Source organism: Sciurus carolinensis, chromosome 9 (genome assembly GCF_902686445.1).
Source record: "Sciurus carolinensis chromosome 9, mSciCar1.2, whole genome shotgun sequence".
NCBI lineage: Eukaryota > Metazoa > Chordata > Mammalia > Rodentia > Sciuridae > Sciurus > Sciurus carolinensis.
In genome coordinates, this window is record NC_062221.1 from 24636040 (window position 1) to 24656104 (window position 20065).

The 20065-nt window shown below is 40.0% G+C and overlaps 1 protein-coding gene across 6 annotated transcripts in view; it reads right to left on the minus strand.

The window, feature by feature from the left end:
* Positions 1–20065, minus strand: part of Nek11 (NIMA related kinase 11) — a 330359-nt gene that overhangs the window by 119466 nt on the left and 190828 nt on the right. For all 6 annotated transcript variants that reach the window (XM_047563256.1, XM_047563254.1, XM_047563255.1 and 3 more), the window contains one exon: positions 6041–6201. In XM_047563256.1, the coding sequence (XP_047419212.1) occupies positions 6041–6201 (161 nt within the window). The remainder of the gene's footprint in view (positions 1–6040; positions 6202–20065) is intronic.

A 20065-nucleotide genomic window follows, 5' to 3' on the forward strand; every position in this document is an offset into this window, starting at 1 on the left:
TTTCTTCCATGTATGCAATTAAGTGAGTTAGGTCAGATCATGTAAAACAGTCCTTATTGGGACTAACCAGTTCTAGCAATTTCTATTTAAAAAAAATACATGCATACACATTAGAAGAAGATAAATCTTTATCCCATAACAGAGGAGAGAGGTAGTTTTTTTTTTTTAATTTAATTTCATAATTCACATTGTTCCTAGAACTGGTGTAAGTTTTGCCTTGTACATAGCTTAGTAATTCTGCTTTGTAAAACAGGTCTTGCCACAGCACCAGATAATGCAATGGCCCTCAACTGGTTCCTGTGTTTCCTCTATCCCCAGTGGCAAAGGAGGGATTATCATTGTTGTGTAAAGACTGTATAAAAGAGGGGCTAAACAGAGAGTTGAGGTCTGGTACTTAATAGCTATGTGACCCTGGACAAGTCATCTCCCTAATCCTCAGTTTCCTCTTATGCGAGGTTGGGATGTTATAGCAGTCTCATCTTTCATGGAACCTGAGTTTTATAGTTGGCACTTGATGCAAAATCAATTAAACACAAAATATCTGCCACTGCTTCTGTTTTATTAAGCACCAAATGAGATAGTTGACTTGCACTGAGGAACTATTTTAAAAAATATGCACCTTTAAATCACACTAGACTATAAATGCAGTGCAACAATTCAAGCAACAAGAGAGTCACATTATGAGAGGTCCACAGGAACTGAACTGCAGCAGGGGAACTCCAGATTTATAGCTCACAGCTCATCTCACTCTGGGATAGTCATGTTTGATTGAGGTGTCAGGCAGAATTGCCTAAAATCCCTAACTTGGCCCCTTCCTTTCACCCACCCTCACTTTCTTTCTTACCCTCATCCTCTCCCTTATTAGAATCCAGTTAGTTAGATTCTGGTTTGATACAGTTCACCTAGAACGCATGCATCAAAAGGTCCATTACAAGAATTCAATGACTCATCTGTGGCAGCCACGAGGTGAGTCACATCTTCCTTGGAGGATAGCCTGCAACCATGAGCCCAGGGATCCGACAAGGCCCAGCTGTGTGCCTTCAGGATCATGGGAGGTTGTGCTCTCCTGGATGGTTCCCTGCCAGTACGAGCTCAGAGGGGATGCTACAGCCAGGACATTGCTCCCCAGCGCAGGACTCCTGCAAAAAGAAGTCTTTGCTGTAGGGGTACCTGTATCGGCTGCACTTCAGTCTAAAGTTCTCATCCAATTAATCCTGCCTTCTTTTGTCCCTCCTTTCCTTCCCTTATCCAGTCCATCCTTCCATCCTTCCTTCCTCTCTCCTTCCCTCCCACCCTCAATCTACCCATCCCCCCATCCCTCCCTCCCTTACCATAGTTCGAGGCTCTCCCTATCTACCTCATGGGCTTTTTTCTTTCACTTCTAGTTCTGTCTTGTCATCCACTTCCCAGAGGACCTAAGATGATTCAGAATATAAAGTACTGAGAATAAAAGGAAAGTTCTGGGAATGTTAGCTGCTACTGTCACAATAATTAAAATCTGATTACACTAATGCTTCACTAATAGCAGGAACTCTTAAAGCATCTACCTTCATTATGGTCTGATCCAAGGGTTCCCCAGGGGAACCTTAGGCCTTACCTACCCCATACACAGTTTTCTCTCTGTGGCCACATTTCAAGCAGAGGAGCACTTCTGTTTTTCCTAATGCTTTGGTGTTCAGAGAGAATTTCAGACCACTGAAAGATTTGAAAACTTCTGAATTAGCTGGAAAAAAGATGGGCCTCTGCAGTCCTTCATCTTAGTAAGAACAAACACTGTGATCCCGAAAAGCCTTTTAAAAACAAGCCCCACTGAAAGTGGCATGCATTAAACACAGCCTTTCCTGAGGGAGTTCTGGGTCAAGTCATTATTGACCATCTCGTATGTGTATACTAGTGCATCTGAGCCATTTATTAGTCTTAGAGAGGGAAACAAGGGCAGGGCAGTAAAGGAAAGACAGAAGAATGAATGCAAACACTCAACAGCCTGAAGCCCTAAGACATGTCCATCAGAGCACATGAAACACTTTCAGTGACAGGTCCTACAAATTCTGTGGAGAACCCTGTTGTGATGGCAGCTGTAAACTCCATTCTCCTGAGATCTAAGAGGCTGGTTCAGTCTGGTGACCACGGACTTCACAGACTAGCCTTCAACAATATGATAACAGCTTATGATAAAGGTGTTATTGATGTTTTGCTTATCACAGCAGAAGAACAACTGGCAACCAATAGCAATTAGGTGCTTAACAAAACTGCTTTGGAGATGTTAATGCTGCAAAGATTGTCATGACTGGCACAAAGACTCAGGAATCAATCACAGAGAAGCCTGTGGCTGTTTATATTTCTGAACACACTTCCCCCTCAAAATATGATTCCCATCTGAAGAAAATGGAATTAATTTTGCTCTGATTATTCACAAAAATCCACATGGGTATGATGACCAGCAAAACAGACCCTAGCATGCTTAGGGTTCAAGAGTAAGACAGGAGAGAAGAGGAAAAGAGGTCAATCTCAGAGAAGGCTGTAGGTTTCACACAATTCAAAAAGTGAAGTGATTGGGTCCCTGCACCAAGTTCTGGAGTATAATTAATGTGTTGCTAAACCCCAAATGGAAGAACTAACATCCACAATAACCTCTCACCACCACCTTTGGGAATGGAGAAACTACACTGAATCAGTTCTTAAAACACACACACACACACACACACACACACACAAAACAACAACAACAAAAACAACGGAGCTGGGCTCAAGCTGAAGCAGGAAGATTACAAGTTCAAGATCAGCCTCAGCAATTTATGGAGGCCCTAAGCAACTTGGCAAGATCCTGCCTCAAAATAAAAAGGGCTGAGGATGTAGATCAGTGGTTAAGTGCCTCTGGGTTAACTCCCCAGTACCAAAAAAAAAAAAAAAAAAAAAGACAAGGACCACTGCCAACAAAAACAGGGTTGTGATCACCTTTCTCTTTTACAAATTACTTTATTGTGATTTCACTCCTGTTTATGCCAAATCCATACTAGATTGAAAAGCCTTCGATAGAAGGAAAAACACTGGCTTGGGAATATGACCGCCCTGGGCAGGAAGCATGGTTCTAACCCTTACCCAGCTGGACTGCCGGCAAGTTATTCCTCTCTCAGAAACACACTTCCCTCATCTGGAAACAGGAATAAGAACAACTCTCCAACAGAATGTTGTGAGACAAAACACCACCACATATGTGAGGAGCCTTAGCACCTTGCCCCAGCTGATTACTTGAAGTCAACGCAAACTGTCAAGTAACATGTGACAGATACATAGCCCAGAGAGTGAAATTTCTGCCTTCATACTTATCATCTGCCTTAAGACACAGAAGATGGGATTTTAAAAAATACTACAATTGTAAAACCTTGCCTTAAAGAGTTTTATCAGCATCATAAAAAGGTCACAAGATGACTGGGTAACCTCACAATAATAGCTAAGTTATTACATATTTATTAAGTATATAATTATGTTCTGGAGTCTATTATAAGTATACCAATTATTTCATTTAATCTTAAAATCACTCTATGAGGTAGGAGCCATTATGTTCCCATTTTACAGATTATAAACCAGAGGCACAGTTAAGTTTAGTAACTTGCATGTGACCCACAAGTGACAAAGGCTAGACTCAGACATAAGCAATCTGATTTCCAACCCTAGGTTCTGAAAACTATGGGAAAGATGGAGCTCCCCCCAGAGTTGATAACGTTCTATTTCTTGACCTTGGTGGTGTTTGCAGTATACTTTTTTCATGTGGTTTTCTGAGTTGACTTTATTTTATTAAGAAAATTGAAGCTCTGCACTAATTTCCAGGATATATAAAGAACTTAACACCAAAAAAAAAAAAAAAGGAAAAAATAACCCAATCAATAAATGGGTTAAGGAACTGAACAGACACTTCACAGAAGAAGATATACAACTGATCAACAAATATATGAAAAAATGTTCATCATCTCTAGCAATTAGAGAAATACAAATCAAAACTGCTTTAAGATTTTATCTCACCCAAGTCAGAATGTCAATTATCAAGAATACAAGCGACAATAATTGTTGGTGAGGATGTGGAAAAAAAGGCACATTGCTGGTGGACTGCTGATTGGTGCAACCATCATGGAAAGCAGTGTGGAGATTCCTCAGAAAACTTGGAATGGAACCACCATTTGACCCAGCTAGCCCACTCCTTCGTTTATACCCAAAAGACTTAAAATCAGCACACTACAGTGATGCAGCCACATCAATGTTTATAACATCTTCAATTCTCAATAGCTAGACTATGGAACCAAACTCGTTGCCTTTTAACAGATGAGTGGATATAGAAAATGTGGTACATACACACAATGGAATATTACTCAGTCTTAAAGAAGAATGAAATTATGGCATTTGCAGGAAAATGATGGAACTAGAGACAACCATGCTAAGTGAAATATGCCACCCAAGTGGTAGGTGGTGGGGGGTGGGTAGGAAAGAATGAAGGAACTTTGGATTATTTGGGGAGGGATGGGAAGGATGGTAGAATGAGACAGACATTATTACCCTGTACACATGTATGATTACACTACCAATGTGGCTCTGCATCAGGTACAGCCAGAGGAATGAGAAGTTGGGCTCCATTTGTGTATAATGTGTCAAAATGCATTCTACTGTCATGTATAACTAATTAGAACAAATTAAAAATAAAAAAAAATAACTAAATTGATGCTCTGAGAGCAAAAATTGCATATGAATTGCATATGCAACCCAGGCTCAGAATAAAGTTTCTATAATATTGTAATAACATTTGTTTCAGTTGCTTATACCAATGGCTTAGGAGAAAATGGTAATTTTATTTTCAATTTATAGTAGTAGGTACTGTTTTTTTTCCACAGTAAATTGGAAAAGACAGAAAAATGCTATAAGGAAAGTTTGCATTTTGGCATTCTGAATCTTACCCTACTTTCATTCCATGTTTTTGTTAATAATTTGTTTATATTCTCATGTATTTGTCTCTTAAATTCTTTCATCCTTTCTCTTTTTCTCATCTCTTTCTCTGCTTAGCCTTATACCTTTGCACTACAGTTTCCCTCTCCCTTCCATTCTCTCCTTCTCTTAAATAGAACTTGAGAAACATCACTTGTTGGTTCTGTTGCACGTTACGATTGATTGCTCAGTTTTCATTAAAAATGGCTGAGCAGATTATATATACAACCTTCTCTGCATACCAAAAATCATCTCCCCAAATTAAGTTCCCATTGACTCAGGTACTCCGGATTGACTTTTATTTTAGTAGCTGAATAGTTTCCAGTTAATAAAAAGCTTCTATACCTCATGGTAGTATAGGAAGGGTAGCCAGGCTTATGGTTTAAGAAGAAAGTGAGGTATATGTTCATAAGTTTCCCATAGACATCTGTTTTCTCCTCTCAGACCTCTTGCTTAACTCTCCTACAGACACCCAACAGAGAAAACATATGTCAGTGCTATTTCTTGGCCTATCACTCACATTGGGCTTAGTCATGCCACAATTAAAAAGATCTATTATAAGGACATACACTTAGAAAGGCTCAGCAGTGTATGTAAGGATGGGCCCTCAGAAGCTGAAAGTAGCTAGAAAGATCATCCTTTATGTCCAGAACGAAAGTCAGTCTTTGCCAATTTGTATTTGTACTACATTTGTAAAATAAAGACTCCAAAACTGATTACCAAGCAGAAAAACATATTAAAAATTGCATTGTCCCTTCTAAACAGATATTTGCATTTTGTATTCAACATATGAGGCACTTCTCAGAATGCAAACAAGGTACTGAGTATCATCCCCTTGCTCCTCCAATAAGTGCTATGTATGTCGGTCCTTCCCTTGTCAACAAGGCCCAGAGGAGATTCTCAGAATCCTACCTACCTCTACCCCTTGGAAGATTTATACATGGAGCCGTCATAAAAATCCTACTGCTCCTATCCTCCACTTCAGGTTTTAAGACTTCCTTCAGTCTTCCTGAGGTATTTAGTCAGTGCCTCAGACAATTCTGCTACTTCTGATTGGAGTGTTAGGTACCTGTTGGTTTGTTCTGCAAGCTGGCTGGGGTCCCTCATCCTTGAACTCTCCCTCCAGGCCTGAGAATACTATTTCTTCTTCCTGCTCCTCACTACCTTCAGAGCAGGAATCAAACACATCAGTATAATACTCTTCAGCCACAAGTGGGTCTTCAGGGATTTCTGAAATAAATAAATAAGAAATCACAGTCATTAAAATTATAATGAGGCTAGGATTCCCCAGGTTGTCCCAGAGATGTATATTTTGTTTGCACTGACAAGGCTTCCATGGAGTGTAGGGATGAATCTTAGGTTCTTGAAAATATCTGATTGAATAAACAATAAACACTCAACAAAATGAAACCAGTGGAGGAAAGGAAAGACACTTTCATTTACAGCTACTTTTTGCAGGTAGGAGATAAAACCCATGAAACAAGAAGAAATGGTCCTATTTTAACTCTTTATAATTGGAAACATGAATCCTTAATAAAAATAAGGAGATTAAGGAGAAAAATAAGGGCAAAACACACTGATAGGCCTTATTACAAAACACTCAAGTTTTTAGCAGAGATAGTTGGAATAAAACTATGTTAGCATTCTTCTGGAAATTTCTTTCTTAAATAAAATATTAGTAGTGGGACCAAACAAGATGGATAGGATATATAGCAATGGTATTTTGGCAAGCTGTGGAAAATATCACAATTCTTTTCTAACAGGCTATGAAGGCTTTTGAAATGGAGTTCATTCTGATGGGTCCTATTTACACTGACAAAACATCTATTTTTAAAAAAGGAAAAATAAAAAGGAAAGGATACCCACTTTAGTATGCCAATAACCAGTTACTAGACACAACATTGTTAGTAAATGAAAGAAAATTGGTATTTACAGTAATCTTCAACAAAGAAAGGCCAAGGATAGATCACAAGAAAGTATAGCAATATCAACTCTAATTTGCTAATGGGGGCCTAGAAATAGAGAAATATCTTTGGGCTGGGAGCGGAAGAAATTACATGATGAGATGTTACCAGAGCAAAACAGTGGGCATTTTAGACTTTGCACCACACTCTTATAAACAAAATTATTCTTCTAAATTGTGACATAAAACACTGTTTTTCAATCCATTTTTGATATTTTTTGTCTAGTGGGAAAAACATGGAATTCGGGGTCTAAGAATTAAGGTTTGAATCTATCTCTATCTTCTTGTATAGAAAAAAATCGGGGTAAGATACTTAAACTTATTGAGCTCCAGTTTCTCCAGTAAAATTTACGTAAGGGCAACCTATCCAAGTAGTTAGGAAGATCTAATAGTAAGATGCTTTTGAAAATATCTGTACATATGGAAGCTTCATGCAAATATTCACTCTATTTCCACAAGTGTGAAAATGGGTTTTTCATTAATCAACTCCAGAATCCTTTGAAAGTAAAATACTAAATGGCTGTAGAATTTCCTGGCAAGGAAAGACTTTAAAATCTGTTTGTTATCTGTGTTTTTCACCAAAACTTAAGAGGTTATGCAGTGGAATCAAAATTAGTCTGTTCAAAAGACAAAAATTATATATACTCAAAACTGCCTTTGCCAGCTCTTAGCAAGGGGCATATTGGGGATCTTACACATTCATTAATTTCAACACAGCCTGTTTTCCCCTCAGATCACTGATTTTCAGTTGAGTGCCAAATGAGATAGATGATTTGGAAGCAGGAGCCACGCTTTATAAAAATATTTAACTTGCATTCAGAATGATAATAACAACACAGCATGAGAAATATATGAAAGCTAAAATCCAATGAGAGAGCTCCAGTTTTGCCACCAAGTAGGGGCATATGCTGAATAGAATGGTGGACAGAGTCCTGTGACTTCAATATGACCTCCTCCTCCCTGGACTCTACTTGAGTCTCGATGTCCTTCACAGTTGCCCATCCTTTCCCTCTCCTTGTTCGCTTCTACTGTTTCTCCCTCAGTCTTGTGTCTCTTTATAGTCAGTCATTCATTTAGTTTTTCATACCTTTCCCCTCCTGCATTCCCTTTTTCTCTTTCTCTTTGTTCCTCCCAACCCCAACTTTGCTTTCAAATGAGAGTACGATGCAGTAAGAAATATATTCTATGTTGTTTCCAGTACACAGCAATGTACTTATATTTGTGTATATACATGCGTATCTTTAGAATAAAAACAAAAGTTTCATGTATCAAGGCTTACTACCCAAACTACATGTGCCACACTCTAGTGTTCTCCATTCTATTCAGGTCTTTTAAAATGCTATTTGTAACTCCCTAAAGTAACTCCTCAATCTACAATTTGTTTTAGAATGCTGGCTTGGGCATCAAAAAGACCAGCATCTGAATTAAGACTTAACAATGGCTCCATAACATTGGGCATTAATTAATCTTTCAGCAGTTCAGATTCCTCATTTATAAAATAGAGATGAAAATATTCATCTCACAGAATTGTGTACTCTTCACCATGTTATGGGATGTACCCAATAAATGTTAGTTACTAATACCCATACCAGGAAGAAACATGAAGTTACACAAATACATAACAAGTGTAAATAAGTTATTCAAAACAAGATCAGATTGTGATGAATCCATCTCCAGCACTTTTTAAGAAAACTTAACCTTTGTGCTGCTTAAAAAGGGCTCAGTTTCAGTGGGAGAAGTCAAAAGAAATGTAAGCTTGCTTAAACTGTGTTTGTCCAGCTGCATGTTATTTGTACACAAGCCCAATTTGAAGCCTTGTTAGGCTAAGCCTCATTTCCCCTGTCACAGAGGAGAAAATGGGCTGTGATAAATAACTTTAATTTCCTCACGCCCTGAAGTCAGCCTCATAACAGATGCACCGCAGTGACATTCCAGATCGCCTGCGCTGGGTGGGCAGTGACAGAGTGCGGGTATGAAGGAATCCAATAGTGACTGTCTGAGTTTGGACAATAATGTTGCAAATCCAAGCTGGAGAAAAGGGTGGCCTCTGCAAATCCTTCAATTAAGACACACATAGATCGCTTCCTCTAAGAGTAGACTGAGCATCAGGATCACATGCAGGGCCTGTTAAAACACAGTGCACATAGTGCTGGGCCCCACCCCAAAACAGTTGATTTGGTAGGTCTGGGGTGGTAACTGAGAATTTGCATATCTAACAAGTTCTCAGGTGATACTGATGATGCTGGTCCAGGGACCACATTCTGAGAACCACTGCTGTAGAATGTGACCATTTCAAAGAAAAGTACTATCATATATTATATAGAAACACTATAATAAAATACATAAGATTCTATACTATTTCCACATCTTCCAACCTTCATTTGTTAAAGACAACATGAATGACATAATAAACTTTATTTTAGAAAAGCTCAAATTGTGGTATTAGTTGTCTGAATCACAATCTCCATGGAGTTGTAAGTAATGTGACTAATCCCATTTTATTAATAGGGAAGCACAGAGCTCAGGGTGAGCGGCCCAAAGTTATAGTTTTTGTGTTTGCATAGCACTGCACGCTTTCATAAGCACATTCATAGCCATTTTATCTTTGCAATGACTCTTCAAGTTAGACCAATGACATTTTTCTGACTATTTTTCATATAGGAAAAGTGAGGCTAATAACCAACCATAGCTGCATGCATGGTGGACATGAGATTAGAATGCAAATCACCTGAATTCTTTCTTTCTGCCACTGAATTAGTGCTATATTATGATTAACTAGGAATTTTCATCTTTGCTAGTGAAACTTTCAGATCAAAGTTGTGACTGCCTTCCCAGTAATTCTAAAAGATATTGGACAATAAGGGATAGAGTTTTGACTTATGAAATAGAAAAAAAAAAAAAAAACTGCAGCCTAGTCATCCTGGCAAATTGCCTTAAGGGAGCTTAGAATATTGAACACCAAGGGCCCTCACTCACTCAGCCCAATTCTCACTCCCCTCTATCTCAGATATGCTCAAATTTAAGTGTGCATGAGAATTGCCTAGGAGGCTCGTTCAAACAGATTCCTGGCTCCCATACTTGGCATTTTTGAGTCAGTATGTATGGGATAGGGCCTGAGGTCCTGCATTTCTAATGATGTTGCTGGTCTGGTAACACACTTTGAGAACTACTGCTCTGTCTCATAAGGACTTTCAAAGAGAAAATGACAAACAGGTGCAATTGTTAAATAAAAACTTCCCTGTTCCTTCAGCTATCATGGTACCAGCTCTTTAATCTTCTCAAATGATCAGATATACATTAAATAATTTTTCTTAAAGAGTTGATTTTCATAAAACAGGAACTTAACCCAAAGGTAAAAATAAAATTTTCTCTAAAAACAAACAAACAAAAAAACTTAGTTACTTGGGAAGAAGATCTCAGCCTGTGCACCTGCCACCATCCCAAATGATTCTAAGCATTGATAAACCTTGAGCAAATGTATGTGACAGCCTTGGTAGAATGGTTCTCAAAGGCCCAAGAGTAGCAGCAGCAGCATCACCTGGAATCTTAATAGAAATACACATTCTCAGCCCCTCCCCATCTCTGATCCACTGAATCAAAAACTAGAGTAGGGGTCCAACCACGTGCATTTTAACAAGCCCTCCTGGTGATCATGATGCACACTTAAATTTGAGAACCACTAACTTAGCACAAGGATAGGCACTTAATTGTTGCTCAAATAAAAAATAATTTCTACTAATATTCAGGTAGACAGCAAACTTGAGGAGGGCAGAAACCATGCCTGCCCTGTTTACCAGGGTGTGCCCAGTTCAGGGTTCAAAGTAGACACTACAAACTTATTGTTGAATAAATTAATGTATAATATCTAAAAATAAGGCCTTTTAAACTGTTACATAGTATCATATGCAAAAAAAAAAAATTCCTAATCTTTTTGGAGGGGGGATGTTGGAGAGAGTAAGAGGAGAGAAAGGAGACATTATTTTCCCTAAGAGCTCTGCTTCCTTTCCACTTTCTCACATACTTTGAACTTATTATCTCAGATGTATTCACACCTTTGAACCGAAAAACATTCTCTGCTATGGTTTAGGCTTGGTCCCCATCTCATGATGCTCTTGGGAGGTGGTGGAACCTTCAAGAGGTGGGGCCTAACGAGAGGTCTTAGGTCACTAGGGGCATCCTCTGAAAGGAGATAGTAAGACCCCAGGTTTATTTTTTTCTCTTTCACTCCCTGGCCTTGAAGTAAATGGCTTTGCTTCATCATGTGCTCCCCACCTTTCTGTGCAGCCTCACCCCAGACCCAAAAGCAATGGGGACAACTACCCTTGGGCTAAACCCTCCAAAATTATGAGCTAAAATAAATATTTTTCTCTTTATAAGTTGATTATCTCAGGTATTTGTTATAGTAATATAAAGCTGACTAGCACTTTTTCATACTAAAATATCCAGCAACCTCCAACAGGCCTACAAAGTTGGAGGACTCAGTCAGGATAACCCAGAGTGCGATGGCATGCACTGTGGCTTTCTCCAGGTGCCCTGGACTTTACTCCAGCCACAGGATTACACTGCCTCTGTTTGCATATATTATAATAGTGTCAGAATTAATGTTTGCTGGGAAGGGTGAACAAATGACTTGTGATCTGAGAAATCCAACAGACTCGCTTGCACCCTCCCATAAAGTAAAACAATACCCAAAGATATTTTTTTCAAATGGTTCTTACTATATCCAAACTATGGGGGAAAGAATTCCTTTATAGAGAGAGGATGCTATTTATTTGAGCTTTGGTGGGCAGTCTGGGAGAAGGTCAGCAGCAGTAGACAGCTGCCCAGAGATGTCCTTTATTTTTCCTTTCTTTCCTAGATTTTCTCAAAAAAGGATAATAGCAATATTATAGCAAGCCAGAAAATATTGAACAAAAGCTATTATACAACTGTAATAAGAACAAACCAATTTATTGTTACATGTCAATGTGGCTTCTCCAAAGACCACGAACTCTCATTACAAATTGGGAGTGACAGCACTCAGAACAATAGTTACTTTTACACTGACAAGCAGGTCTGAAAGAATTTCCCATTCTCCTAAAATTGACATTTGTGGATGTAGAAAAGATTGCCCAAATTCATTTTTTAATGAAAAATGTTTTATATAAAAATGTCATTTTCTCATATGGTAGAGAAACCTATCATTAATATGTTACAACCTTCTGAAAACAATAGTGTAAAAGGCAATACCTTGTGAAGGGGTGTAGACATTGATATTTTTTGACTGAGCTGCCTCAAGTTCCTGCAGAAGCCCCACATTGTGCAAGGTGGACACAAATTAGAGGAAAAAAAAACAAAAACAAACTGAAGCCCAAGTTAATTGACAGTATCCGCTGCTTCTGACAAAGACTACCTCCCATTAGCAGAGATGACATGAAGTAGTGATGAGGACAGGCCATAGGGTGATAGAGGTTCGAATCCTGCCTCTGATCCTTATTGGCTGTATGACCTTGGGCAGACTCCTTCTCTCCCCTGGGTCACAGTTTTCTCATTTGTAAGTGAATACAGTGGATACTATTGATGCCCTGCCAAATTGCCACACCAAACACATTCTAAAACAGCATTGTCGCATACATCCTCTGGCTGCTGTGCTAGCTTCTATTAGTCAGCTGGGGTTTCCATAACAAGATATCACAGATTGGGTGGTTTAAACAACAGAAATTTATTTCTCACAGTTTTGGAGGCTGGAAAGTCCATCATCACAGTACAGGGTTGGAGTCCTCTGAGGCCCCTCTGAGGTCCTTGGCTGTCCTCTTGTTGCCTCTTCACACCAGCCCTGGCGACTCTGTGTGTGTCCTAGTCTCCTCTTCTTATAAGGACACCAGTGAAATTGGATTAGGGCTAGCCTAACAGCCTCATTTTAGCTTAGTTACTTCTGTAAAGGACTGAGCTCCAAATGGAGTCACATTCTGAAGTACTGGGTTTGGACTTCAATATATAAATTCTAGGAGGACACAATTCAATCCACAGCAGTTGCTAATAGCACACAGATTTCTCCCTTTGCAAAGAATTGCTATTGTGCCGGGGAAGCCTTCTTATCAATGGAGGATGCCTCCCCTATGCCCCAGGGCCAGTCTTGGCCAGTGGCTGACGTGAGGTAAAACCATCTCTGTGATGTTACTCCTGCTCCAGATCCCTCTGTATGATCAGGCTGGGGCTGTTCTCCAGCTGAGACTACATCCTTGGTCAGCAATGTCCCCTGCCCTGTCCAAACATAGTCCCTAGCCCCATTCTAGTCCCCCAAACCTGAGAGCTCTCCAGTAATAAAACACTGGCACCAGAATATCCATCTCAGGTACTGTTTCTAAGGAATCCAACCAAAGACATGGGTATTATATGATATCTTAACTCATAGCTACAACATAAAATATTATAAAAAATAAGTGATACTATATAGTAAAATAAACATCTCTTAAAGGGAAAACACCATTGCTGGCAAAGTCACATTCTTTTACATTACAACTCTAATCTTCAGAACTCCTAGGAAGCAACAGAGCCCACACCTAGGGACACTGCTATAGCGAGTCATTTATCAGTCACTTAAATTTTCTTTCTTGAAAGCTAGTTCACTGGTTCTGTTCAAAGTCTTCTTAAAATGATCCATCTATCACAATGTCCAGAATATAGAATGCTTAATAAATGGCAGTTATCATTACTATAGCAGGTAGAAAGTATCAGTTTTCTTAATAGGAATGAGACTTCTTCTTAAGAAAAACTATTTAGAAAAAATACCTGACACAAATACAAGGAAAGAAAATTATAATTACTTTTGACATTTTGTTGTTGTTTTTGCAGTTCTGGGGACCAAATCCATGACTGTGCACATTCTAGGAAATGCTCTACCACTGAGCTCTAGTCTCAGCCCTTGTATAACACCTTCTGCTAGAGACAAGTGAGGGGGAGAGGTCAGAGCCAAGGAGATGTGGAATGCTGTGCTCTCTGTGAGATGCCAAACTCGCCAAACACTTGGTATAAGTTTAAAAGATATGTCATATTTGATGTCTGAAGAGATAAGAGCCAGTTGGAGTCTTTGGCCTGAGAACAGAGGCAGAGGTGAGGGAGGCCTGCTGCAGCCAGTCTTCACCAATTATGAAGCCAGCTCTAGACCAGCTGCTATTGGAGCCAAGCATCCCAGGGATGGAGAGGTCCACCCAGGTCACATCATTATTGGTATGCAAAGGGAGGATTTGTATACAAAAAGTCAATGGTGGAGTTGCTGGAGAAAAGCACTCCTGAGGAAGAAGTAGCCTGTCATTCAGAGCCACAGCTGAGCTCCACCTACTGGATAAAAAAGTGCCTAAAACCTTGGCCTCCCACACTCCCCATAGCCAATGAGGGCACTGAGTCCTCGTGATATATCTTCCCCTGCATTATTAGAAGAAAAGGACTAACTCTTTGACACTTCGCTGATCTGGAAAGGTATTTGGTCAGTTTCTAAGTGTCGATTCAAAATATGTTGGATTTTTTCTCTTCAACGTTTGAGAACCATCTTTCTCCAACTGTGAACCACCAACAGGTTGATCAAGGTTATTTAGTGAGTCAATGGCTGGGCCTAAAACTCTCTTCTTATGGTGGCCTAGTTTCCAGTGGCGGACATTAAGATTACTTGTTGGAGCTCAGAAATCATAGAGATTGAAGGATACAGTCTAGGCCCAGCAATCAGTCCTTTCCTTGGTGAGTCATCCCCTTTTATGGATACCATGGGTTCCTGTGGAAGTCCCAGAGAAGCTATTACTCCACATTCCAAATGCCTGCTGCATCTCTATTTCATTACAAAGAGCCCCCTTCTGAGCCCATGGGAAGCAACTGTAATTTTCAATCACCATAACATTTAGTGGGGCTGGAGGCTTGCAGCTACATATTTGCTAAGGAACATTTTGAACCAATATTCAGTCCAGGCGAGAATATGGACAGCCCCCAGTGAAATGAACACATTCATACTCTGAGGGAGAAATGAACATTCCAGATATCTTTTAACACCCAGCTCCGCAATCACCTCAAATCTCCCTCCTCCATCTTCTTACACAGGCTGCTGCAAATCTTGCCTAAAGCACTAACTACGTCATTCTCCCCCTTCAATGACTCCCACACTACAAATAAAACTCAGTACCACAATTTCAGCTTGGCATGCAAGGTTTTCTATCATCTGGTTGCAACCCCACTGTCCCAAACCTGCCTCCCCCTACCAGTGAATCTGGAAGCTCTCATCTCAAAGGATCTACCAAAAAGAACTCTGATAGGTACCCCTGGGTTGGGTCCAGACACCTTTATTTTTCTAAAGTTTTCAAGAGAATTCTCATAAGTACCTGTGGGTCAGAATCAATCTTGGCTTTTGTAACCTGAACACTACATTTTTCTCTGAACTTGCTCTAGCTTTCTAGCTTCATTCATTTAAAGTGCTGCTCCTTCTAGAACTGCCCTGTCTAGAATGGTGGCCACTACACAATACTCTTATTTAAATTAAAATTAGTAAAATTACAAATTCAGGCATAATGGCAACACTTCAAGCCACCTGTGACAAGATCAGAGAGTATTCCCAACATTGTACGAAATTCTATCAGATAGTGCTAAAGTGCTGTATTTAAAAATAATAATAGAGTGTTTATCCCTGCTCATCCACAGCCCCATTTCAATTTGGCTAGATTTCTTTGAAGTCCTGGGTTGCAGGCCACTTCATGTCTCTGATCCCTCACTTTCTTCACCATCCAGCACACCATCCACCCATCAGCAAACCTTATTATGCCTGCAAGGAGAAGGTGGAGCTTTGTATACTGTAGAAACTCCAGCTCTCACACTGCTGGGTTTAGCAGGAGAAAGGCAGTGAATCCATCACCCACCAGTCCAAGGCCAGAGCCACATCAAAGGACTTAGCACATCAAACCTAATCTCTGAGATGACTTCCTCTACCTCCTTTTACACAATATCTATGTATCAAGCTTTATCAGACGCCCAATGCTATCCTTGGCCTCAGAGGAAGGCAGCTCTTGGATCTCCCGGGTCCCACAGTAGACATCTTTCATGGCAAGGATCAAATACACCTTGTCAATAATATCACTAACTACAAGTAGAACAAACTTAAATACACACATTATACTTACAGTCTTAGGGGAAGGTACACTGCAGTTGCTTTGTTTTACATCTCTTCAAGGCTTTCTTCTCTGGCAAACAAGCCATAGGTTAGTGCCTTGACCTTCTCTAAAATAAACCTTCAAAACGAGGGCTAAAATTAACTATGTTGATTAGTTTAGCCTACAGCATCACACATGAGGCTATGAAAAGAAATAATTTTCTTAGTCAAAATGCATATTCATGACCCTTTCTGTATGAAGAGCTAAATTAAGTACAGTACAGTACCTTTTTTATATATAGGACAGCAGTTTCTGCTGTTTTTCACAGTGACATCTCTATATTTGATTAAGGGCACAAAAGGCTCTCTGTTCCCCCTACACACAACACACACACACACGACAGAAATAAGCTCCATGATCTTTGTGGAAGTAACTCTCCCCTGAGCACTGGAGTCTGTGATTTTATCCTATGTGTCAAGAGGATTTTCCCCCAGGCAAAACTGTAACATTTCTCTAAACTTTTTTTTTTTTCTTTTTTCTGCTTTGGAGAGCAACAGCCAAAATGGGTAAAATTTGTCTTTCTCCACCAGATTCAGAGAAATGAACCCACTCTCTGAAGGGGAAATACAGGAAGACAGCACAGAGATCCCGAAAGAGTGATACCACAGCAGGATGCTGTCTTCATTAGCAGAAGACACCTTGTTCGATGACTTTAGGCAACTGGTTTACGTTCTCTGAGCCTTATACATCTCATCTGTAAAACAGGGAGAGTAGTACTCAGCAGCCTAAAAATCAAGAGCCTGAATAGATGATTTCAGATTATTTTTATGCTCTTAGGTTTACAAATTTATGACCTGTAAAGAAACTGTGACCAGTGTTTCAGGCTGCTATAACAGGATATCATAAACTTGGTAGCCTAAAGAAGTCCAAGAAAAAGGTACTGGAAGATCCAGCTTCTAGTGAGGGCACTTCTGGTTTGCAGACATCCATCCTCTTCTTGTATCCTCACATGGCAAAGAGAGATGGAAAGTAAGCTGCTTCACATGGGCACTAATCCCTCATGAGGGCTCCACCCTCATGACCCAAGCTCCTCCTGAAGGCCCCCATCTCCAAATGTCACCCCAATGGGGATTAGGGTTTCAATATATGAACTGGGGCATTGGATGGGTACACATGCAGTTCATTACAACCAGAAACTCAGACTCCTGAATTTCTGACATGCTTAGGGGTGATGGAGATGCTTGCTGGGGTGAAGGTGATGGTCCATGAACTGCACTTTAAGTAGCAAAAGAATAGACCACTGCTTTCTGCACCTGGCCACCAAGTATTTGTCAAGATGTGAGATTATAACTAAGATTTTCATGAAGCTAAATAATTTAAATTGACAACAAAATTAGGCCTCTGTTTTTCCTCACTTACTTTACTCTGGCTGTATTTCCTTCCTTTTACGTACATCAGAGTACATTTGGCAATTTATTTGTTGTAGAGAGAACATCTTGTAAGTCAAATAGCATTTCCTCTTTGATGAAATCCTAGAGTCGTAATTTCTCTTTTCCACCTCCAGTCTCCTAGAAAACATTTGTCTCTCATTGGCAGACCCTCTCTGTTAACTAACCAGCTGGAGGCAGTCAGGAAACTGCCAGAAGATACTTGCTGGCATAAGACAGTCTTAATTCACCAATATGAAGAGGAAACTTTATACAACAAGGCAGGCCAATGATCACAAAGGAAAACACAAGGGAAACCTGGTGCATAGATATCATGGGCATGGTGTTCATATAAAATTTACATAAAGGAAGTACACATCTTGCATATCGGTTGAGGCAAATTTTTCTGATTGCACTTAGGAATTGTTACTATGGCAAGTCTATTTTTTTCCTCGGTAACCTGTACTTTTTTGAGTACTTGCCATTGAAATGTCGATCTGATCACAGAGATCAAGGTAAGCTTAATTTTAAAAGGAAATCTTTCATAGCTATAAACTCTGAAAAAGCTTCCATTTATATGCTTCCAAATTAGAAAAACAAAGTTTTATATGAACAAATATATACACATATATACATGTATGTATATGTGTAAACATATGTAGACAGATATAGAATGTGTTATATATACACATATATGGAGAGAAAGAGATTGATTTTAAGGAGATGGTTCACATTTGAACAATTATGGGAGTTGGTAAGTCCAATATCAGCAGGGTAGGTTGCCAGGGCAGGCCAGCCAGTGGAGACTCAGAGAAGAATTAGCATGACAATCTTAAGTGGAAAGCAACTCTGGGGCAGAATTCCCTCTTCTTTGGGGAAAGTTAGTCTCTTTTTCTCAATTGATTGGATGAGGTCCATTGACATTATGGAGGATAATCTGCTTTACTCAAAAATCTAGTGATTTAAATGTTAACCACGCCTAAAAATCACCTTCACAACAGCATCTACTGGTGTTTGAGGAAACTTCTGGGTACTATAGCCTAACCCAGTTAACATATAAAATGAACCAGAGCACTCTTTTCTAATTGGGATTCTGACACAAGAAATGAAGTTGTCAAAGAATTCAGATCTCCTGCTGAGGCTGCAAAAATCTAACAGTAGAATCTTAGGCCTTGTCTAGGACTGAGGAAATCCTGACACTTAAATGCTGACTTTTAGGCAAGGGTGATCACCAATTTCTTAACAAACTACTATCAGAATCTGTAACCTTCTTGCAAAGCTCTTTGTCTTCAAGTATTCTGAGGAAACTGTGAGGATGCTCTGGTAAGGTTCTTTTTGCTGTCATTCTCAGAAAATTCTTGTCATCTTCTCTCTCTTTTTTTGTTTTTGTACCAGGGATTGAACTCAGGGCACTTAACACTTAACCACTGAGCCATATCCCCAGCCCTTTTTTGTATTTTATTTAGAGACAGGGTCTCACTGAGTTGCTTTGTGCCTTGCTAAGTTGCTGAGGCTGGCTTTGAGCTTGCAATCCTCCTGCCTCAGCCTCCTGAGCTGCTAGGATTACAGGCATGCGCCACCATGCCTGGTTGTCATCTTCTTTTTGGAGTTTTCAAAGCTATCCGGTGTATCTTGAGATACACCGGATAGCTTTGCCCACCACGGACAGAGTCAGGCAAACAGGCCACCTGACAGAATGGTGCCTGAACAAAACTTCCTTTTGGCAGATGGGGTGCTTTGTGTTATACATCATAATGTTTTCCTTACTGACTACTGACATGGTGATCCAAATGGTTATCTTGTTACACAGCACACCAATAATGATCACCATTTTTTTTAATTAAAAGCCTAATTAAGGGAAAACTAGTAAGAAAAACCCAACCATATCTCTTGTAATACCCAGAAAGTACTTCCAACTTTTTGAAAAGCTAGGTGCTTCTGAGATGAAGATTGTGGTGAAAGTCATTTCTTAGAAAGCCAGTATGAAGCAGAGTTCCACAAGGCATAACTTTGGCTTAATCTTATAGAGCTTTAAGGACAATGAACTGGGAGGGTTTACAAAGACTGCCTCTGGGGAGCTGAGGGCTTGGGAGTGTCTTCCCAGGCATTTCTGGCCGTCTTTAAGTACAGGCAAAGTGGGCTCGGGCACCTACCCGCAAACCAGAGAGAACCGTGTAGGAGACTGAACGCAAGAAAATGGCAGAGAGATCACTGGGGTGTGGACAGCGCTCTGACGGAAGGCACAACAGTGGGGGCAACGTTTCCTCCTGACTCCTGACTCCATTCAGCTTTTCCCAGCTCTTTCTTTTGGCAATTCCTCTAATCAGACACCCGCTGCCACAGTCACACACCTTCATTAAGAACAGATCATATCCTTTTGTGCATGAACTTAACCTGACCCGCATCTCCAAACACCTCTTGGCTCTCAGCTCTTGGACCAACTCTTTCACTTGCTTATCATTTACATTTCAGCTTGATTTAATTCCACCCAGTTGTGACTTTGCCTTTACCCAACTCAAATTCCAAAGGCAAATGAATATTTAGGTCTCCTCAAGTCAGGCCCACCCATCCTGGTTAATTCCTCAAGGACAGCCCAT